General features: G+C 36.7%; 5 protein-coding genes and 1 non-coding gene across 7 annotated transcripts; 1 reads left to right on the top strand and 5 right to left on the bottom strand.

Annotated features, from left to right (window-relative positions):
• Positions 1-732: 732 nt before the first annotated feature.
• Positions 733-2,013, top strand: BNAC03G65830D. Its single transcript, XM_013810275.3, has 3 exons — positions 733-811; positions 1,099-1,371; positions 1,607-2,013. Exons 2-3 carry the CDS (start codon positions 1,113-1,115, stop codon positions 1,834-1,836), a joined length of 489 nt encoding a protein of 162 aa, XP_013665729.1. The 5' UTR covers positions 733-811; positions 1,099-1,112; the 3' UTR covers positions 1,837-2,013.
• Positions 2,014-10,560: 8,547 nt separating this feature from the next.
• LOC106369537 (putative F-box protein At1g30925) lies at positions 10,561-16,331 on the bottom strand. Its single transcript, XM_022712115.2, has one exon. It carries the CDS (start codon positions 16,114-16,116, stop codon positions 15,034-15,036), a length of 1,083 nt encoding a protein of 360 aa, XP_022567836.1. The 5' UTR covers positions 16,117-16,331; the 3' UTR covers positions 10,561-15,033.
• Positions 12,843-13,280, bottom strand: LOC125583292. Its single transcript, XM_048749934.1, has one exon. The coding sequence runs from the start codon at positions 13,278-13,280 to the stop codon at positions 12,843-12,845; it is 438 nt and encodes a 145-aa protein (XP_048605891.1).
• A 1,457-nt stretch (positions 16,332-17,788) lies between the features above and the next one.
• LOC106371270 (NADH dehydrogenase [ubiquinone] 1 beta subcomplex subunit 9) lies at positions 17,789-19,413 on the bottom strand. Its single transcript, XM_013811317.3, has 6 exons — positions 19,212-19,413; positions 19,065-19,106; positions 18,465-18,546; positions 18,313-18,368; positions 18,148-18,218; positions 17,789-18,013 (listed from the first exon to the last, which is right to left on the bottom strand). Exons 1-5 carry the CDS (start codon positions 19,341-19,343, stop codon positions 18,177-18,179), a joined length of 354 nt encoding a protein of 117 aa, XP_013666771.1. The 5' UTR covers positions 19,344-19,413; the 3' UTR covers positions 17,789-18,013; positions 18,148-18,176.
• A 209-nt stretch (positions 19,414-19,622) lies between these two features.
• Positions 19,623-19,695, bottom strand: TRNAE-CUC. Its single transcript has one exon. It is a non-coding gene; the product is annotated as a tRNA-Glu (tRNA).
• Positions 19,696-20,557: 862 nt separating this feature from the next.
• LOC106371269 (GATA transcription factor 3) lies at positions 20,558-22,045 on the bottom strand. 2 transcript variants are annotated; one of them, XM_013811315.3, is made up of 3 exons: positions 21,803-22,045; positions 21,332-21,607; positions 20,558-21,254 (listed from the first exon to the last, which is right to left on the bottom strand). In XM_013811315.3, exons 2-3 carry the CDS (start codon positions 21,596-21,598, stop codon positions 20,733-20,735), a joined length of 789 nt encoding a protein of 262 aa, XP_013666769.1. In that variant the 5' UTR covers positions 21,599-21,607; positions 21,803-22,045; the 3' UTR covers positions 20,558-20,732. The 2 variants fall into 2 exon arrangements, with proteins under 2 accessions (XP_013666769.1, XP_013666770.1); XM_013811316.3 differs by having other exon boundaries at positions 21,332-21,603; positions 21,803-21,969.
• Positions 22,046-22,891: the final 846 nt, after the last annotated feature.

Below are 22,891 nucleotides of genomic sequence, written 5' to 3' on the forward strand. Positions count from 1 at the left end.
GAAAAAATCTAAATTACTGATAACAAAATTTTCATTGTGGGATTAATAGTTTTAGTAATTTATAATTTAAAAAAAAAAGTTGTCAATGATCGTTCAAAACTTTTATCAAAATTTTTTTTCAAAATAAATTTTGAAACTAAAATATTGTATTTTATATGGTTTATAGTTTAATTTAAAACGATATATATATTAATCTTAATAATTAATTAAATTAGACTTTTTACTTATATAATTTTTGTAATCATTTGTATTTTGCCATACCAAAATTTTTAAACCATGGATCATAAAATTTGAATGTGAGACTCTTAACAGTTTTAGTAATTTATAGCCGTTTGTAAAAATTCAGAATATAACATATACATAAAAATCTAAATTTTTATTATATGGTTATTGTGGTTGTTTAATTTATTTAATAGTTTAAAATTAAACAAATATGATAGAAGATACACTATTTTTTTTATCAAATCTTTATTATTCAAAATCATTAATTGCCATATATATTTTAGCCACATTAGGCAATTCCGTAAATTTTATTTAAGGAAATAATAAAGTACATTAATGATGAATTTATTGTTAGTTTAATAAAAAACTTATTATATAATTAGATAGATCAATATATTTCTCTAATGATTCTAAGAATCATCCTAGTGATGACATATGGGTACAAAAAGAAGTTGTAATGCTTCTCAAATAATATATAAGTGATTATTTCTCTCACAAAAACATCCTAAAACACGGAAAGAAAGAAGGAAAAAAAACCCTCGAGACATTGAAGATCTTCTCGTCCCTGTGATCTCTCTGCCTCAATACTGTGAGTTATCTTCTCTTCACTGTTATCTCTCCTCAAGTTTCAATACTGTTATAAGTGGGTTTTGATGGAATCCAGTCAGAACTTAGGGTTAAGGTTTATATGTTTGGTATCAGACAAGAAACATTGAGTATTTACGCCTATCTTCTTGTCCCTGTTATCTCTCCTCAGGTCTCAATACAGGAGGATTTAATTCACGATCCTTTTCTTATCTTAAGTTTAACTGGTTATGTTCCCTAAAGATTTCTGATTTACAAATTTATTCAATTTTGATTTTTTTGTGTTTAAAGTACTAGATATAGATATGGAAAACAACAAGGTGGCGGAGGCTAAATTTGAGGAGGCTCCAACGTGGGTTTGTTGGGACATTGAGAACTGTCCGATTCCCAAGGGTTGCAAAGCCGAGGAGATCTCTCAGAAGATAAGCTCGGCGTTGAGTAAGTTGAACTACCGTGGTCCAATCTCTATCTCTGCCTATGGCAACATGAATCACATTCCTCCTTCCGTCAAGAAAGCTCTCTCTTCCACTGGAGTTGTTCTTAATCACCTCCACATCAACTCCAGTTAATCTTTTTAACTATTTTTGTTTTTTCTTACGCAGAAAAAAATGAACTATTTTCCATTTGTTTTATCATTATCTATAATGTTTACATTCTTACTATGGCTATGCTATTTCTTCTATAATGTTTACATTCTTACTATGGCTATGCTATTTCTTTCTTTCTTAAAATGAGTTCGATATGTTAATAACCATATGAGCTATTATCTCACTCACGATCTTATTATGTTTTGAAACAGGAGGCCACTATATTTTCGACAAATTATCGGGTTGGGTACATAATCGAACTCCAGATCCAGCAAATTTAATGGTCATCTCCCGTGACGAATCTCTATCTTATTTTCTTAGCAAATGGCAGACGGATAAACGCAACGTTCTTCTAGCACATCCTCCTAATCCTTCGGACTCATTCGTGGCTTCTGCAAAGACCACATGGCTGTGGAATAGCTTGTGTAAGAACCTTACATAAGCCAGCAAAATACCCTAATTCTCTTTCATTTTCATAACTGTTCACAATGCAACTCTAAGGCACTGTAACAGTTTGACACAAATAAAAACCATTATATTTTGAAAGGAGGTTTTTGAGTTAATAGTGAATATTTATCATAACAGTTGTCTTCAATGATAAATCTGGTTTTAATTTTAAGACAGGTGTGAATTGGCACTACTAAGCCTAGTGTTAGCATAAGAGAATGTTGGAATAAGAAGATTCTTTTTTTTGGGGTGGGGGCGTATGAATGTTAAGCAAATAGACATGGGTCTTATACATGAATTAGGAGACTTCTACTATGTCTTTATACATTCACATGCATCTTTTGATTGGTTCTTTTTCTTTATCCACTGTTTTATGCCTTTGTAGAATGTGGACCAGCCACCACCTAGTGATCTAAAAATTCAAAGAAACAATTATACAAAAGAGGTCTAAAAGAAAAATCCTTAAACTTATACCATTACGAAAAAAGGTTTATGAAAACGCAACTGGGATCAAACATTATTTTGTTTGGAGGTAACATTTTAACACAATTAATTAAGACATGCATGTAACGGAAAACAAGAAATACAATTATGAAAATCCAACAAAGTGATGGACTTAACACGAAATCTATTAATGTGATCGAGCTGTCAAACTGGCGCAGCATACGAATGGGTGAACGGTCGATCTAAGAATTTAGGGTTCTTTGAGACCTGTTCTTGGATCGATCAAAAGTTTTTCTTTCGATACCTTCTTGAGACCAACTTCCTGTTTTTGATGAATTTAATCGAATCTAAACAAGGTATAAAGCAAAAGCTCTTTCTATTAAATCAAAACGTATCAAACAAGGAAGACAAAGCTCTGTTTATATCCATCCGTTTGGAAAAATTCCCATAAGGATAAGGATATCATAAACCATCATTCGAAATAAAAGCTCAAAACTAAGAATAAAAAGGAAATAACGATTAAAACCGAAATAATAAGCTAACGGGTTTTGACCACTTAAGCTGGCGACAAAAGTAATGATGTTGCTGCATCAGGTCCCCCGGGGTAAGCGGGATTCGACCTCGAAACAGAAGGCTCATCGGGAGGGAAAAACTTAGTAAGGAAGCGCAGACTAAAGACGTCGGATGTGGTGATGTCGGATGGAAGCTGCACACGGTAGACGTTATCGTTGATCCTAGCTACCACCTGGACATGGTCAATCTTTTTAAACTTCAGTTTGTTGTAAGCATGGGAAGGCATGCGATCGTGAGTCAAATAAACCCACACCACATCGCCTGCATCGAACACAACTCGTCGACGGCGGGAGTTAGCAGCTGCTTTGTATTTGATGGTCGAAACTTCAAGTTGTTCTGATGTTTGCGCATGCGTATCCATAATCATGTCAACAAAGGCAGATGCATCACCATGTAAATGAGTACGATCCGGAAGAGACGACAGGTCGACTGGAGCATGCGGTACAATACCGTAAATAACCTGAAAAGGACTGAAACCGGAGCTGCGGTTGACTGCATGATTGTGAGCAAACTCAGCTTGTGGTAACCTGGAATCCAAAGTTCGAACAGCATCACCAACCAGACAACGCAAAAGGTTCCCAAAGGAACGATTAACAACCTCTGTTTGACCGTCCGTTTGAGGATGATAAGCTGAACTCATATCCAAACCAGTATCAAGCAACTTCCAAAGGGACCAACAGAAGTGACCAAGGAAACGAGAATCACAATCCGAGACGATCAATGAAGGAAGGCCGTGTAACCGATAGACCTCACGGAAAAAAGTACAGCCACCTGAGCAACGTCTGTGGTCTTCTTGCAAAGTATAAAATGGATCATCTTGGGGAGTATGAATGTTAAGCAAATAGACTATATGCTGAAATGCACCATCGGGACACATCTAACATGGGTCTTATACATGCCTTAGGAAACTTCTACGTTGTCTCTATACATTAACATGCATCTTTTGGTTGGTTCTTTTTCTTTATCCACTGTTTTATGCCTTTGTAGAATGTGGACCAGCCATCACCTAGTGATCTTAAAATTCAAAGAAACAATTATACAAAAGAGATCTAAAAAGAAGAATCCTTAAACTTATACCATTATGAAAAAGAAGTTTATGAAAATGCAACTGGGATCAAACATTATTTTGCTCCGAGGTAACATTTTAACACAATTAATTAAGACATGCATGTAACTGAAAACAAGAAATACAATTATGAAAAGCCAACAAAGTGATACACTTAACACAAAATCTGTTAATGAGATAGAGCTGTCAAACTGGTGCATCGTACGAATGGGTGAACGGTCGATCTAAGAATTTAAGGTTCTTCGAGACCTGTTCTTGGGTCGATCAAGAGTTTCTTTCGATAGTTTCTTCAGACCAACTTCCTGTTTTTGATGAATTTAATCGAATAAGTATAAAGCAAAAGCACTTTCTATTAAATCAATACGTATCAAACAAGGAAGACAAAACTCTGTTTTATATCCATCCATTTTGGAAAATTCCCATAAGGATAAGGATATCATAAACCGTCATTCGAAATAAAAGCCTAAAACTAAGAATAAAAAGGAAATAACGTTTAAAACCAAAATCATAAGCTAACGGGTTTTGAACACTTAAGTTGGCGCCAAAAGTAATGATGCTGCTGCATCAGGTCCCCCGAGGTGAGTGGGATTCGAATCAGGAGGCTCATCGGAAGGCTCATCGAATCAGAAGGCTCATCGGAAGGGAAGAACTTAGTAAGGAAGCGCACATTAAAGACGTCGAATGTGGTGATGTCGGATGGAATCTGCACACGGTAGATGTTATCATTGATCCTAGCTACCACCGGGACATGGCCAATCTTTTTAGACTTCAATTTGTTGTAAGCATGAGAAGGCATGCGATCGTGAGTCAAATGAACCCACACCAAATCACCTGCATCGAACACAACTCGTCGACGGCGGGAGTCAGCAGTTGCTTTGTATTTGATGGTCGAAGCTTCAAGTTGTATTGATGTTCGCGCATGCGTATCCAGAATCGTGTCAACAAAGACAGATGCATCACCATGTAAACGGGTACGATCCAGAAGAGACGACAGGTCAACTGGAGCACGCGGTACAATACCGTAAATGACCTGAAAATGACTGAAACCGGAGCTGCGGTTGACTGCATGATTGTGAGCAAACTCAGCTTGTGGTAACCTGGAATCCCAAGTTCGAACAGCATCACCAACCAGAGAACGCAAAGGTTTTCCAAGGGAACGATTAACAGCCTCTGTTTGACCGTCCGTTTGAGGATGATAAGCCGAACTCATATCCAAACTAGTATCAAGCAACTTCCAAAGGGACCACCAGAAGTGACCAAGGAAACGAGAATCACGATCCGAGACGATCCGAGACGATCGATGAAGGAAGGCCATGTAACCGATAGACCTCGCGGAAAAAAAGTACAGCCACCTGAACAGCGTTTGTTGTCTTCTTGCAAGATATAAAATGGACCATCTTAGAGAAACGATCGAAAACAACAAATATAGAATCGAACACTCGTTGAGTACACGAAAGACCAACGACGACGAAATCCATACTTATGTTATAAACTTGAGGTGTCCTCTACAAAGTCTACAAAGGCGTGAACTAGGTAACTAGACCTAAATGCTTCAATACCCTGGACTTCAACGGTTTGAAAAGTTTTCCTTTCGGGATTGAAGTAAAAAACATAGAACAGTTCAGATGTAAAGTTACAAGTCGTCGCCATAATAATCTCATCTGTTGTGGTAACTCCAAAGACCCAAACTTTCCAGTCAACGAGATCTTTCGGCAAATTGTAGAGTGTATATTTTACCATGTATGTTTCCCAACATCCTCTAGAACCCACATAGGTAAGCATCATCATCACATTTCTCCCAACTACATATAGTTTGCCTTTATCGTTTATCAATATAATACCCCAACTTTAACAAACCTGAATTTCTCAGACCTAACATCAAAGCAAGCTATTTTGAGTATGAAAATTTTGATAAACAAAAGTATAATGTAGCAAAGGAAAATGGGATTCAGTGACAGTTGATGCTCTTGGATATTGAAGTGTGTGAACTGTGTAGTCTATGCAGTACGAGTGTCGAGTGAATGGTTCTCTTGTTGGGGAGATATTTACTTAGAGAATAATTAACAAAGGTGACGTAGTTTCATCTCACCTATACCTTATTTCCACACATGCGATATCTCAGCTTTGATCAAGACTCAAATCAGTTTCGACAATCTTCATGGATTTTAAAGCATCCACTAACAGAATTTGAGAGTTATTTGAGAGTTTAATTTTCTGCAAGGCTGATAAAAAAGAATGAAAATAAACATTATTTGAGAGTTGAAGTATTTTCTAAAAGTAAAAGCCAAGATGCTTAGTTATCTCCAGTAATTTGTAATTTTATATAGTTTCCATGTCAACATTATCTCATGACCATACCTCTGTTCTGATAATATCTCTGAAGAGACTCATTGACATTTCAAGGTTTATGGATAACAATATGGAGCAGTGTTGGCATTTATGCCTCCGGATGAAATAGAACTCAAAACTCTTGTAATTAAACATCATATATTGAGTGTTGAAGTATTTCTCTAAAACACAAAGTTGCTTAGTTATCTCAAGTAATTTTATATGTTTCCATTTCAGCATCTCATGATCTATCTCTGTTCTTGTAATTTTTCTCTAAATAGAACCAGTGATGATGATTGATGATGATGATAAAGATATACTTTGGAAAGATTCATTCCATGAAGAGAGTGGAAAAAACAGTCGAGAGAGGTTATACCGTAAACTCTCCTCTCCTGCAGAGTTACTTGATGACTTGCAGCTCGTCGTAAACTTGTCTCTTAACAATCATTTTATTAATGTTTTGAATTCTAGTGATTTATTTATTAAATTTTTTTCCATGGTACTCAGTGTGTGAGTATATTTTTTAACGAACGGTTAAAGCAAAACGCCAATCCCAAACATTTAAACTTTATTATTAAAATATCAATAGTTCTCAAATAAGGTGTAAGTAGAGAACATTAAACAAAAAAATGAAAAGCCAACAAAGTGATAAAACTCACACAGAACCTGTGATCTAGAAGACACATTCATAGCCATAACTTAGAATCAACTACATAGTTTACAAAGCCGCGAACTGTGCAGACAGTCTCAAAAGCTTCATGGTATTCTCCAACACCTCAGATTTCAACTCTTTGGAGAGTGTTTCTTTCGGGACTGAAGTAGAAAACATAAAACGGTGTAGATGTAACCTTCTCTGAAAGAACAATCTCACCTGTAGTAGTCACCCCAACAATGAAAACTTCGCAGATACTGTTCACAGGCAAAGTGTAGACATAGTTCGACCATTCTTTTCTCTCAACATCCTCTAGAATCTACATACACAACTCAATGGCATCAGAGTCATTATATGTCAAGTCTATCCCACCTAATTTACCCTTATAGTTAATCAGTTTAGTAGCTTTTGGATCACCAAAAAATTCTGCTGCAACAAACTTGAACTTCTCAGACCTAATATCAAAGCAAGTGGCTTCTGTTGGTTATACTCTCGAGGAGTATGCTGAAGCTGTTGTTGGCTTCTGTTCGGTCTGTATGAGACAGGAGATCGGTTAAGCATCTGGTGATATGAAGCGAGAGTGGGAGGCGATCGTCTCTCATCATTAGGTGCTGATCTTCGAGGCTATAGGCGCGTCGGATCCGATGCAGACTTACAATATCAACCTATCGGTTTTCACTTCGATCCCTGACCTCTGGGGGATTGATCAGCTCTTTCCTATAGTTCCTATCCATAAGCTCGACCAAAGGCCCGTGTCTCGTCGAGTATTGTTGGATTTAACGTGTGACAGCGATGGGAAGATTGATAGTTCATAGGCGGCGAGTCCAGCTTGCCGTTGCACGAGCTAGACGACGGTGGGGGAAGGTAATTTTTGGGGATGTTCCTTGGAGGGGCTTACGAGGAGTCTCTCGGTGGAGTTCACAATTTTTTTGGCTGGTGATGTGCCCTTGGGTAGCGCACCGGGCAAAACAGACATGCATGGCTTGATCATGGGAAGCAGTAAAGATATATGTTCATTGTTTGATTCATATCTTCCAAACCACGAGGCTTCTACACATGAAATCACTTTAAGAATGTTCTCAACTCAATTACGGAGCTCCTCGACGAAGAATCAGATCAAACGGAGTTCATATGTGACAGTTATGCCATTTACAAATCAGGTGATCTACAGTTCTCGCGAATTCAAACCACCCGAGAAGCTGGAAATGGCTAACCTTCTTTCTGATGAACCAACGACCAATTGAATCATGCTAAAGGTGATTATTCATGTTCTAAATTTTCAAGAAAGTCTTGGGCTTGATGGTTTACAAAAAAAAATCAAAAACAGACTTGTTTGGGCCAAATGGAGAAACCGATAAAAATTGGCTAAGGAAAAAAGATGGATTTCGACCAGGCCTTAAAGAGACATGTCTTGGCCATATCAGGAGCATATTCTTCACTTTTCAAAGTCCTGGTCGTAGCTATATCAAGAAGCAGTCCAAGTTTCAGTCAAAGACTTTATTTAATCAAGTCTTTGTTTCTATTTTCAATGCCTTGTTTTTAGCACATTCTTCTTTGAATTTCTACAACTTGTAATCCTACAAATTTGGCCTATGAGCCGCGAAATAAAACATTTATTTTTCCCTTTTATTTGAGTTTATCTCTTTGTTCTTTGTAGAACACTTTTCGTTTCTTGGTGAGGTTATCTCCGAGTAAACAAATCTCTATTTCGTTGGACATGTGCGTCATATCAGGCAACGTTTAGAAATCCTTCTTTTGGTGGACCTGTGAGTCATATCAAGCACCAACTGAAGTCAGGTAGTATCATTGGGTCATCCGCAACCCATTGTGTCACCGTTCAATCCATCAGTTCTCCCTTTTGGCGAGTTCATATTCCTTTAGTCCGATTGAGTGATCCTTCCCTAATTTAGGGCGTTATCAAGTGGTATCAGAGCCACTCAACCGGTACTACCTATCCATTTTCTCATCTTTCATTTTCTAAACACTTCTTCGTTCTATCTTAAATTCGAGCCACTACCTTACTTATCGTCATTCTTCTATTAAAAAAAAAAATCTATAAAAAAAAGGAAAAAATGAAAGAAACAAAAAATTGATTTGTTGGCTAGGTGATGGAAGAGAAATTCTCCTGGCTGAGGAGAAATCCAGCCTTGGAGTGGTTAATACGGATTTCACAAATCAGTTCTCTTATCTTTCTATCTTGTGTTCATTCCTTGTTGCTTGGAGATTCCATTAGGTTACTTGATTTGTTCTCTTAGAACTTTGAGAGGAAACTCTTGTGTGACCACTAAAATCCGAGAGAAACACGTGTGTGGGTGAGGATAAACACTTGAGAGTGTGAAGATTATTTTTATCTGTTAACCTTTTGTGTTAAGAATTTTCAGGTTAAGATATTTGAAGCTGACCAAAGAAGGCTTTTCAGTCAGTTTGAAGTCCGGGAGTTTTGTGACAACCTTGTGGAGGGTGTGGTCAAAGCCCTCAATGATGTCAGTAAGATCCAAAAGAAAAGCACAACCACGCGGCACCTGTAGCTAAGCCATCCTTATTCATCAATAAAAAACCCAAAGGTAAATCTGAAAACAACCTTGAAGATCTAAAAGATTTTTCAGATTCTTTACCAATTTTTGATGAGTATGATGAAGAGGTGATTGAAAGTTTGATGATTTGTGAGGATAATTGTTATCTTCCTTTTCTAGAACCTGATTTATGTTTAATAAAGAACGGACTATTGCAGAACTAACCTTTTTGCAACCGGAGTATTCGAGTAGTCTTGTTATATTGTTCACAGGATTTTGAGGAAAAGTCATTCGACTACCCACATCAAGGACCGCTTCTTGATACTAGGAGACCCTTGGACGATGGCCTAGGTCCCATATTTGATGAGGTAGATGAACTTGGTCCTACCTTTGATGAGAAAGCACCAAGCATGACATCCATCAACATGGAGAATCATCTTTGCTTTGATCCAGGCACAACTCCTACGCCTTTGACCACAGACATTCAAGAGCACTGTGAGAAACTTGATTTTATTAATTATCTGTCTCAAATGTGTGTTAAGATCAGTTCTAAAGATGTGAAACGTTTTGGTTTTGACAAGGTTAAAGAATTTCATGTTTCAGATTTTGTTTATGAAAACATGTTTAATTCTTTTAAAGTGTTTGAACCAGATGAACTTCTTGATCAAAAACGTTTTCACCATGACAATGGCATCAATTCTGGATTTGTTTTGAGTTTCCATCAGTTCTTGAAACATAGCAAAGGTTTTGATCATTTTGAAGAGTCTCTTGAGCTTGATTTGCAACAGCTTGATTTTTGTGCTAGAAATTCGTTTGATTCATTTGCCTTCAAAAAAATAGCTTTAATTTGAGTTGTTATAGATATTCACTGATGACTGGTAGCTTGTTTGCATCCACTTGTGCCTTGGACAAATTTATGGTTAAGACTTTGCTGGAACAGAATTCACTTAGAGCTAAAACCGATTTTTGTTGTGATTCTGTTTTGAAATCTGATCTTGAACTTTTGTATTCTAATTATGATCATGTTAGGCACGTTTTGAAAATGTCTTATGATATTTCATGCCTTGAAAGCATTCTGATTTAAAACACCTTCTTTGATAAAAGTGTTGATCCTTGGATAAGTAATTCTCGGTCTGAAATTGATCTTTTGTGTTCTAAATCTGAGAAACTTGCGCATGTTTTGAATTTGTTCTTTAGTAACTGTGCTATAACGTGCCCTGAAACCATTCTGGTGTACAACACTTACTTTGATAGGCTTCATGATGATCTGAAATGTGTGCTACATATCCTAGGGAAAGAAACTTTGGTTTCTTATCTGAACAAGTACTTGTCTTGCACATATAATCCTGGCATTTTAATGTTTATTTTGAGTGTCCAGGATAAACAGGATCAGTCTCCAAGAGGTGCCAGGAACAGAAGCAGAGATCGTGCTTATAAGTTTGAGATTGGAGATGGAAGTACTTGAGGAAAACAACTTCAAAACTCCAAGGAAGTTTCTTTCCAAAATTTTCCTTCACTATATTTTACATGTTCTTTAGATTCTTTTTTCCTGATTCATTTCCTTTTGATATAGGTAAATGGATTTGAGGTTAAATCCTTTTCAATAGGGAGGGAATGATGTGCCCTTGGGTAGCGCACCGGGCAAAACAGACATGAATGGCTTGATCATGGGAAGCAGTAACGATATATGTTCATTGTTTGACTCATATCTTCCAAACCAAGAGGCTTCTACGCATGAAATCACTTGTAGAATGTTCTCAACTCAATTACGGAGCTCCTCGAAGAAGAATAAGGAGTTCATATGTGACAGTTATGCCATTTACAAATCAGGTGATCTTCAGTTCTCGCGAATTCAGACCACCCGAGAAGCTGAAAATGGCTAACCTTCTTTCTGATGAACCAACGACCAATTCAATCATGCAAAATGTGATTATTCATGTTTTAAATGTCCAAGAAAGTCTTGGGATTGATGGTTTACAAAAAAAAAATCAAAAACAAACTTGTTTGGGCCAAATCGAGAAACCGATAAAAATTGGCTAAGGAAAAAAAATGGATTTCGACCAGGCCTTAAAGAGACATGTCTTGGCCCATATCAGGAGCATATTCTTCACTTTTCAAAGTCATGGTCGTGGCTATATCAAGAGGAAGTACAAGTTTCAGTCAAATACTTTACTTAGTCAAGTCTTTGTTTTTATTTTCAATGCCTTGTTTTTAGCACATTCTTCTTTGGATTTCTATAACTTGTAATCCTATAAATAGGGCATATGAGCCACGAAATAAAACATTCTTTTTTCCCTTTTGTTTGAGTTTATCTCTTTGTTCTTTGTAGAACACTTTTCGTTTCTTGGTGAGGTTATCTCCGAATAAACAAATCTCTATTTCGTTGGACATGTGCGTCATATCTGGCAACATTTAGAAATCCTTCTTTTTGTGAACTTGTGAGTCATATCAAGTACCAACTGAAGTCTGGTAATATCATTGGGCCATCCGCAACCCATTGTGTCACCGTTCAATCCATCAGTTCTCCCTTTTGGCGAGTTCATATCCTTTTAGTCCGATTGAGCGATCCTTCCCTAATTTAGGACGTATCAGCTGGCCCAAGGTGTCTCAGAAATGTTTCAGAGTCTTTAGCACCGAGCTGAGAAAGTGATGCATACCAAAGGTGGTGGTGAAGATGAAAATGATGAGGAATTGAACAATGTTGTGACTTGTCTTGATTGTTCCTTCAACAACATGCCGTATCTGGCGACGAAGCATGCATCTATGAATAACTCTCTTTCAGCTGCGATTAGTAACCTCGGCTTTTATTACAGCGACGAAGACGGCTTCGACTACCTTTCCGGGTGACAAAGGTAGTCGTGTGGTTTGTTGTTGCATTTTTGTTATCGTAATATCGTCATTGTACGAGTTCTTAGTTTCTTTTAATAAATAATAATCATATGGTGAGAGATCCATCGTTGTTTAAGGTTTTAATTTGAGGATCCGAATGATGAAATCACTATTCTGAAATTTGGATCTTTGTATCTTCATTTTATTTAAAAAGACCATTTTTATATACGTAGTGCTACGAGTTCTTTTCACTCTATAAGAATTTAATAAATAAACAAGTAGTCCATTGTCTTAGAGCTTAGGTTTGTCCGCATCTTGAAGAATAGAACGGACGAGGTGATGTGGTTGTGAGTAATGAGAGAACGTGACAACAATCGCAAGTTACATGTGCTGCTAGACTCTGACATATGTGTTGTTATTGACTCACTTCTTTATTCATTAGGCTTTGGGGAACGGTTGAAATTGCCATCTCTAGCTTGGCAGGAGTGGGCTTGTTGATTTTTTAAGTCGTTTACGACTTTTTAAGGCACATTGAACAACTTTTTTTCAAGAAAAGACACACTTTGTGTTTTTTTTTTAACACCAAACCACATTCATTAATCATCATAAAGTTGGTTGGCAGTAGTTATGACCCTATTAACTTGGTTAGCAGATAAACTCTGCTTTGCCAAGAGATCAGCCTCACTGTTCATTTGTCTAGGGATCCAACAGAAAGAAATTACAACAAAAGAAAGAGCCAAGCTCTTAATATCGGCTACAATGCCGTAAATCTCTTTAGACTTGGAGTTCGAAGTTACTGCTCTGATGAGTTGGGAAGAATACGCTTCACATCTCAAATCCCTCACATGCATCTCTCGGCATTCAGTCAATGCAGCACGGAGCGCGAGGCTTTCCGCCAGAAGTGGTGAGCTAACATGGTCTACTGTGTCCGTAGATGAGGTCCTCTGGTTTCTGGTTCGAGTTGTCCAACCCAGTCCCGCTCGACGCGTCGAAGCATTCCAAGCTGAATCAGATCTCACGAGAGCCGTATTCATGTTCCAATGGGGGCAGGACAATGTTCTCATGCAGACTGTTCCAAGTTGTCCTCAAATCTAGGGATCCGCTTACATTAATGGTTCTTACAAACGGAGCTGAGCTCCAGATTTGCTGTGCAAAGCTACATTGGAAGAGAAGATGATAACTAGATTCAAGTTCCTCACAACGCTTACATCGGGGATCAACTGCAATATGTCGAGCCGTGAGGTTTACAAAATGTATAATCCAAAATTGCCGTTCAATTAACCATGCCTCCTACAAAAAATATGTATTTTCTTGGGCGAATTTTCTAGATATATCTTTATTCTCCAATATTTAGCAAATATATGTTTTCTCCGACATATTTCTTGTTTTCTGGCTAATTTTTTCGGTAATTGTTTTGCAGAATGAAGCTGGTTTATTATTCTCTGAAATTAACTCTAATCTCCTCTTGGTTTTTCCTGTTTTTGTTAACAAAATTTTGATTTCCTTAATTTAATTTTTAACTGATATTGTAATCGTTATGTGAAATTCAGATTACATATTTAGCATGTCATAAGTTTTTTTTTATCATTTTAAAAGGATATTTTATAATTTGGATGACTCAAAATAAAAAGAGAGTGAAAATATTTATAGCTTTCAAAGTACAAATTATCTCAAATATTTTAATTCTTAGTCTAGAGAATTCTATTAAAATATTTGATTATGTTATCTTAGTTATCCAGACAATTCTATGAAATTATATAGATTTTTATTTTAAAGATCCAAAATTCGGATTAAGTTTGAACCAATATGATTAGTGATTTGTTAGTCTATATGACTCAAATCAAGTTTACTTTTCAACATAGTCCACACTAATATCACATTTACTTTTCTGCAAGGCTGATGAAAAAGAATGCAAATAAACATTATTTGAGAGTTGAAGTATTTCTCCACAAGTAAAAGCCAAGATGCTTAGTTATCTTAAGTAATTCGTAATTTTATATAGTTTCCATGTCAACAGTATTTCATGACCATACCTCTGTTCTGATAATTTCTCTCAAGAGACTCGTTGACATTTCAAGGTTTATTGATAACAATAAGAGGCAGTTTTGGCATTTAGTCCTCCAGATGAAATAGAAAGCAAAACTCTTGTAATTAAACATCATATATTGAGTTTGAAGTATTTCTCTAAAACACAAGTTGCTTAGTTATCTCAAGTAATTTTATATGGTTTCCATTTCAGCATCTCATGATCTATCTCTGTTCTTATAATTTTTCTAAATAAAACCAATGATGATGATTGATGATTCAGATATGCTTTGGAAAGATCCACTCGGTGAACAGACTGGGAAAAACAGTTGAGAGTGGTAATACCGTAAGCACTCCTCTTTCCTGCTGAAGTGAGTTTCTTGATGACTTGCAGCTCGTCGTAAGCATGCATTGTGTTCATTGTTAATCTTCATATTTCTCTCCTCATCTTTCAAAAGAAGAGAGAGGGACATGTGTGTGTGAGACACAAAATACACATTACTTGTCTCTTAACAATCAGTTCTTAATGTTTTGAATCTAGTGATTTATTATTAAAATGTGTGTGCATGAGTGTATTTTCTAACGAACGGTTAAAGCAAAACGCCAAACCCAAACATTTAAACTTTATTATTAAAACATCAATAGTTCTCAAATAAGGTGGTATAAACCAGTAAACAAAAAATGAAAAGCCAACAAAGTGATAAAACTCACACGGAACCTGTGATTGAGAAGACACATTCATAGCCATAACTAGCTAGACTCTTATGTTATAAACTTAGAATCAACTACATAGTCTACAAATGCTCGAACTGTGCATTCAGTCTCAAAAGCTTCATGGTATTCTCCAACACCTCGGATTTCAACTCTTTGGAGAGTGTTTCTTTCGGGACTGAAGTAGAAAACACAAAACGGTGTAGATGTAACCTTCCCTGAAAGAACAATCTCACCTGTAGTAATCACCCCAACAACAAAAACATTGCGGATATTGTTCAGAGGCAAAGTGTAGACATATTTCGACCATTCTTTTCTCTCAACATCCTCTAGAATCCACATACACAACTCAATGGCATCAGAGTCATTATATGTCAAGTCTATCCCACCTAATTTACCCTTATAGTTAATCAGTTTAGTAGCTTTTGGATCACCAAAGCATTCTGCTTTAACAAACTTGAACTTCTCAGACCTAACATCAAAGCAAATTATCATGTAAGGCCTCTCCTCAGCTGTGTAACCATCGGCTTTACCTATGTAATACAAAACCCCATTGATGCATATCCCATTGATGCGTACCCGATCATACAAAGGCTGATGTATTAACCGACATTTGATCTTCCTCCACTTCTTCTTTTTACTTGGTCCTAACGTCAGAATTCTATGATCATCAGGACCACTTAAATAAGCCATGAACAATACTTTGAATTGCTTGTTAAGTGGATCATACCCTAAAAAGCTATTGGACTTTCTGTATCTCTTCAGGTCAGGTAAATTCACATACTCTCCTGTGCTTAAATTGTAAATCACACGCTCATTAGAGCATAAATAGATCAAACCAGAAGTAAACGCTCGAAGTTCTGGGCATACGAACTTCATGAGAAAATCAGCAGCTACCACAGGAGAAGGCTTGTCATATGGATTGTCATATGGATTCTGAGGATGAGGCGAGGAGAAGAAGAGCATCTCCTCGTTGGCTCGTTCGAGTGCGACTAAAAGACGTGGACGGGTAAGTATGGATAGCCATAGCTTTGACACGCAACGAAACCTTGCTATTGACTTTCCAGGCAATCTTAAGAGTATCTCTGGAATGAGATCAGTCGGGATGGAATCATAATTTTTTCTTCCGTTCATGATCGTTTGAATTCTGCGGATCTGGCTGAGAGAGAGAGAGAGATACGTATAACTGTTTTTTTTTTTTTTTTTAACACAGCAACATATATTAAAAACGCTCAACCCCCATAACTTGAAGTTTAACTGTTTAAGGTTAGGGTTTCGGCCACTTAGGATTCCACAAGCGATCCTATGGTTCTAGTTTGGGTGGCCCATTTTAAAAGAAGGGCCAGGCCAGGCTTCACCACCGACTATACTTATGGAAAAACATGTGGCGGTGCGAATACTTTCAATTATTTCACTCACAAAAACCCTAAAACATGGAAATAAAAAACCTTAAACCCTTCGAAACATTGAGGACTTACGTCAACTTCTCGTCCTTGTGCAGGCCTCAATACTGTGAGTTATCTTCTGGTCACTGATCTCTCCTCATGTTTCAATACTGTTATAGGAGGGTTTTGATGGATTTCATAACTTAGGGTTAAGGTTTCTATGTTCTTATCATACAAGAAACATTGAGGACTTATGTTTATCTCTTATCCATGTTATCCGTGTTTTAATTCGCGATCATTTGCTTAATTGGTTATTTTCCCTAAACATTTTTGATTTCCTAATTTATTCACTTATGATTGACTTTTTATTTTTATGTTTAAAGTATTCACTAGTACGAAAGAAATGGAGATGGCGGAGGCTAAATTTGAGGAGGCTGCAACGTGGGTTTGTTGGGACATTGAGAACTGTCCGATTCCCAATGGCTGCAAAGCTGAAGAGATCTCTCAGAAGATAAGCTCGGCTTTGAGTAAGTTGAACTACCGTGGTCCAATCTCTATCTCTGCGTATGGAAACATGAATCACATTCCTCCTTCAGTCAAAAAAGCTCTCTCTTCCACTGGAGTTGTTCTTAATCACGTTCATGTGAACTCCAGTTAATCTTCTTAATTATCATCTCTTTTTCATTAAAATTTGGATCATATCTTGATTTTTGTGTATCAACTTTATCTAACGTCTTTTTATGTTCTGATACAGGAAGTTCTAGTTTACATATTTTCGACAAATTATTGGATTGGGCATATAATCCAGACACATCTAATTTAATGTTCATCTCCCGTGACGAATCTTTCTCTTCTTATCTTAGCGAATGGCAAATGGATCGAAACAAAAATGTTCTTCTAGCACATCCTCCAAATGCTTCAGACTCATTTGTTGCTTCTGCAAAGACCACATGGCTGTGGAATAGCTTGTGTAAGAACCTTATATAAGCCAGCCAAATAGGCCCTAATTCCCTTTTTTTTTCATCAATTGTGCACAAATGCAACTCAAGGCACTGTAACAGTTGACACAAACAAAAATCATTATATTTTGAAAGGACGGCTTTTGAGTTTTTGAGTTTTTGATTTTTTTCTAGTGTTTTACGATTATAAGAGATTCAACTGCCATATATAAATCGTCTAAGAATATATAAACAGATGCAACTGCTTTATTATGTCCTGACATTTAGGTATAAAATTCAAATAATTTTACAGTTCAACTATGAATTCACATTTATTCTTTTTTTCGGATATGAATAAAACACATCGAATTCACTTGCTCTTTTGGGTTAGGAATCGGCATTTTTGTTAGCAAAAGGACACATTTATCTTCTAAACCATGGTCCTTGCCTTTTTTGTGACTCCAGCACAAACAATGTTCAGTGTAAACCGGTATAAAACGCTGATAGATATGTGGTCAAACTAGACAGAGAAAAAAAAAACACGCAATTTCCTGTTTTCCTCATAGGGTTTGAAAGCCAGAACATCCATTGACTAACAAGTTGGAACAATAGTGAACGAAAAATTAGAAATGGTCCCTCAAAGTCAAAGTTCCAACCTTGAAAGCCTTCAGTTTATATTCTGAACCATAGCCACAAGATGCTTCAATTCTGCAGTAGATAACAAACACCATTGAAACTTAACATGCGTAGAGGTTCCATTGAAAGGGGGACATTTATGAGACTGAAACGAGAAACTAGTTGAGAAGGTAACAATGAGAGCATCTGATAATCATCCAACTTACTTTATTGATGGGTATGAAAAAAAATAGATTTATGGGTTGTCTTCGTGACCATAGTTGTACAAAATCTCGATCTGCACCAGTGACAAAAAGAAGATGAGTACTTTGAGAATATGAAAGTGAGATCATGAGACCATAGAAGCAATAAGTGTTGAGAAGAAAGATTACCTCAGCAGGCGGAGTAGGGTTTCTACAGAACTTTGAGCCACCAGGAGCCCATGGGACTACAAAATAAAAATAAAAGTAAGTGGGTCATTTAGAATCCACCTTGAGAGGAACTTGTACAAACCTATCTTCCTATCATGGTTTGAGATGCTTACCGATATAAGGATCAGGGTGTCGCCATTTGTCGTATTCTGCTTCACCATGAGCAATCAGTTTGTCGATTCTGTCAACATCCTCCTACAACATACACCCTCAATCAAGGGATACACAGTGAGAAACAAAGACAATGAGAATCAGAAGGTAAATTCGCAATCATTTAGTCAGGAGTTGGAAGAAGAAGAAGAGTTTCACTATAAGCTTAAGCAGATGACACAGAAACATTTAGTGATAAGCTAATGGATTGCAAAAGCAGAGTTCAGTCTACACAGCAATGAATTGGAGATACCAACTCAACACAAGAAAAAAAGAAAAAAGAAAAAAGAAAAAAGAAAAAAGAAAAAAGAAAAAAGAAGAAAAGCAAGCTTTATCATGTTTAACGTCCAAACACACTAACATAAGCTATAATCATTTCTCTGTTTCAACAAAAAAAAAAAAAACTATAATCATTTCTCTAAACTCTAAAGTCTCTCTCTTTACCAAATTCGATCAAACAACATACAATAATATACTTGCATTCCCGATCAGTTCAATGAACAATCGAGCAAAGAAACGGCAAGAGATGAAAACAGAGTGTGAAATGAAAAAGAGACACAAACCACATCTTGGTTGGCATTGAACTTCTCGCGCAGATCACAAGCCTGAAAAGGAACGAATACCAATGAATTCAAAAAAAAAAAACCCAAAACGCGAAAAAAACAGAGTGAGAAAACCAAATCCCAATCCTATTCGGAGAAGAAACATACGTCTCGGTAGAAAATGTGGCGATGAACAGCCCAGTTCAGAGTATCCTTGAGGGCACGGCGATAGAGGATTCGAACCCTCTCCTTTTGCGCCGCTCTCCGCGCGAAATACGCCGCCGTTGATACTCCGCTCATCTTTCCACTCTCCTCCTCTATCTAATTTCTGATTTTCAACTAGTGAGAAACCTTCCGTTTGGTGCAGAGGGACCGATATTGGAGTTTATTGATGGGCCTCTTGTTCGAGCCTTATTTACAAAAATAAATCAGCCCATCTGAAAGAGACGGAAGAACTCGGTCCTTTTAGAACCTATAAGATAGGGTTTTAACAGTTGAACTGAACCAAACCAAAACCATGTTCTTTTTAGAACCTAACATACACAAGTAAACTGAAAAAGGAGGAGACAAAAAATAGTACTCCGTTGCCGGGACTCGAACCCGGGTCTCTCGGGTGAGAGCCGAGTATCCTGACCAGCTAGACTACAACGGATTGTTGACTTAGTCATAAACTTTACCTACTTGTCCAATGAATCTTTAGAAACTACCAAATTTTATTCTGAACTCACTATTGTGACTATGAGAGGCTTGATTTTGACTTTGTAATTCACTTTTGCTTACTCTCTCCCCTTCATTCTTGTAATAACTCATTTTTTTGGTGTGGAGATTGTTTACGCACACCTGTTTAGTATTAACAACGTTTGCAAACATAAGACCATGTTTTGTGAGAAGAATTCACTTGAAAGAAGCTAGACAGCACCAATTTGTAGAATTCAGTGGTTTTCTTCTCCATTTTTACATGGAACGACATTGACGTTTGATATTGAGATTCACTTGAGTCTAGTTTATAAAAAAATATATTTGTGAAACTACTGACCAATGGGTCCATGGAACTGTATAGTCCTTCTAGTGTTAGTCTTTTTGTATGTGGCAGTTGATGATATACATAATTAAGAACTTGTAGCTAGAAGATTTAAGTCGGTAAATGTTATGTGCTATTTTATTGTCTTTATAATCATGTTGTCACCACAGTCTAAACTTTAAGATTTTATGCTTACAAAAGGGATTTGTGTTAGTGTTGCTTTGTAGTAAAGTTATGACTCCTAACTATTCTTTAATTCTTGCAAAGGAGAAATAATTTACTGTTTACATGAGGCAGAAAACCTATGGCCACACAGTGAATATGCAAAATAGAACTATTATTTGTTTTGTATTACAAGAAAATTGTTGTGGAATATTTCGAATAGTACATTAATTTTGCATTTATTTTGTCAGAGTGTTAACTTTTATAGTTTGCTAAATACTTCAAAAAGTCTATAGCACTTCACATGGACCAAAATCATTCGAAGTAGTAGTGGTGGTGGTCTAACATTATTAGAAATATATAATCTTGTTTATACAAAACAACATTTTCAGGACACTAATTCCAAAACAGCTCAACATGTTTTGGAACAAGTTGTTAAATTATACAAAACTAGAGATAAGGCTAAAACAGGTAGGTTTTCATTTTACCTAAGTCTTCTCTACCACTTAGCTGCCAAATTTGACTTGGTCTGACTTATTAGTAGCTTCTCCTCTTTCTTCACCTAAATCTTTACTCTTTCTCAGTTCCATAACCTTCCTATGAAGATTTGAGTGGATCTCATTTGAGAACGTCGGACTATCCGCCGGTCTGTACTCTGGGCAGAGCCTACCGGACTTAAACCGGACTCCACATGCATTACATAAGGTTTTTGGACCGGCCGGACCGGTTCTCCACTGAGGTGTGGTGTTTGTGCCACAATGACTGCATCTTCTTTGAAACAAAACGGCCGTTTCTTGTTTCTTCTTCTTACACTGCTCTCCTGTTGCATGTTGATTGGTTGAAACTAGTGGCCACACCCGGTCACCGGTTAAGCTGTTCCGAGACCGTTTGGTTCTTGTTTTAACCGGAACTGAAGATGAGAAGCTTGGTTTGGTTTTGAGGGTTTGTGTGAAGAGAAGTGAGACTTCTGGTGATGAACAATCATCCACAACACGAGATACCCATTCAAGCTCTTCCACATCTTCATCCTAAAAATCAGAAAATAAATTTTAAAAATCAGAAAAATCAACAAAGTTTCTTTTAATTATAAGAAAAATAAATATACCGGCAAAGAAGGAAGTTGATCAAAGATGCAAGGTTGTGAACTAAAGATACAATAATTTTGTTCTTGTTCTTCTTGTGAAGAACAAACGGAGACAAGTTGTTCTTCGTCTCTTTCTTGACCTACTTCTGAGAAATCAAGGAAACACTCAACGGAGAAATCTTCAGCAGAAGAAGTTCGGCTTAGTTCCTCAGCCACAATCACTTGATGCTTTATAGCTTCTCCTCTTAGACTTGCTTTTAGGGCTCTAGCTTCTGTCCACAGCTCCATTCACTCTTTCTTTCATACACATACATATAAAATCTTTTAAGTTTCAGTTATCACTTGACATATTTTAGTTCTCACTATTACAACCATACACATAATTAAACAAGAAAAAATAGATAAACCGTCTGCGCATGCAAGCTTGCGAGAAATTAGAAAGATGGGGAAAAGTAGAGAGGTCTTTGAGGGACATGCTTAGTAATTCTTTACCTGATAGAAGAAGAAAGGCTGAGAGCAGGCGAAGAAACACAGGAGTAGGGAGATAGGCAAATTAAGAGGGCACTGAAAGTCTGAAACTAAAGGAGGATTCTTGAATGGGTTAAAAGGTAAAATAGACTTTGCGTTTTGTGTTTGTGCTTCCATTTCCAAAAGTTAAAGCTCTTTTTTCCTATTAGTTTTTTTTTATTTCCCCCTAATTTATTTTGTATTCTTAAGTTTCTAATTTGTGGAATATTACAAAATCTTCTTTCATGAATGATCCTAAGATTAGTGTTTCAGAATCAATGCTTTTACGCCTTGTTTATTTGCCTCCACATGTTGGTGTAAAATGATGTGTCGTTTTGGCAAATTGGTCCGCGAGCTTTAGCTTCACATTTAGCAAAAAGTCAAGTCCAATCCCATGTTCAAAAACGCATCCGCCTAGCAGAAAACTCGCACGGTTAAATGGTGATTGGAATCACCTTGTCGAATCAGTACGAACCAGACTGGACTGATCATCGCAATATATTAGGGCCCAAAAGTCGTTCGTTGGTTTTGCTAATCTAGCTATTCCCAATGGTTATATTGTATTTAGTTTATTTTTTCTTCTTTGAAAACTGTTTTTTCTATTCTTGTATGGATTTATACCGTTGAATATAGAAGAGATCTTGTCTTTGTGGGACCTCACGAGGCTCAAATCATGCTATGTTGTTATGTGTGACCTCACGATTGTTTGTGCTTGCATTTTTGTGGCTGCTTAACTTTCCTTTTATCATCTACAGGCAAATTGTTAAATTTAGTTATCAGATATTTTTTTTGTAAAGCCGAACAGAAAGCAATGTTTTACTTTTTAAAAAGCCCATACGTCAAGATTTTTCTCTTTGTTGCCTTCATTTTTTTTTTCTTTGGGCCTAATCAAAGAGTTCGCTACGTGTATGTGGTGCTTATCCTTCGTCGCAAATTGATAAGTTAGGTCTATTTCACATTATTCAATGCAATTTGATTGATTTTTATAATATATTTTTTTTGTTTTCTTAATTGTTGTGAAGAGGTTAATCATGCTTCTTGTCGATGCCTAAATAGCTTGCCTTGCCAAAAGGG

This window comes from Brassica napus, chromosome C3 (assembly GCF_020379485.1).
Source record: "Brassica napus cultivar Da-Ae chromosome C3, Da-Ae, whole genome shotgun sequence".
NCBI classification, from domain to species: domain Eukaryota; kingdom Viridiplantae; phylum Streptophyta; class Magnoliopsida; order Brassicales; family Brassicaceae; genus Brassica; species Brassica napus.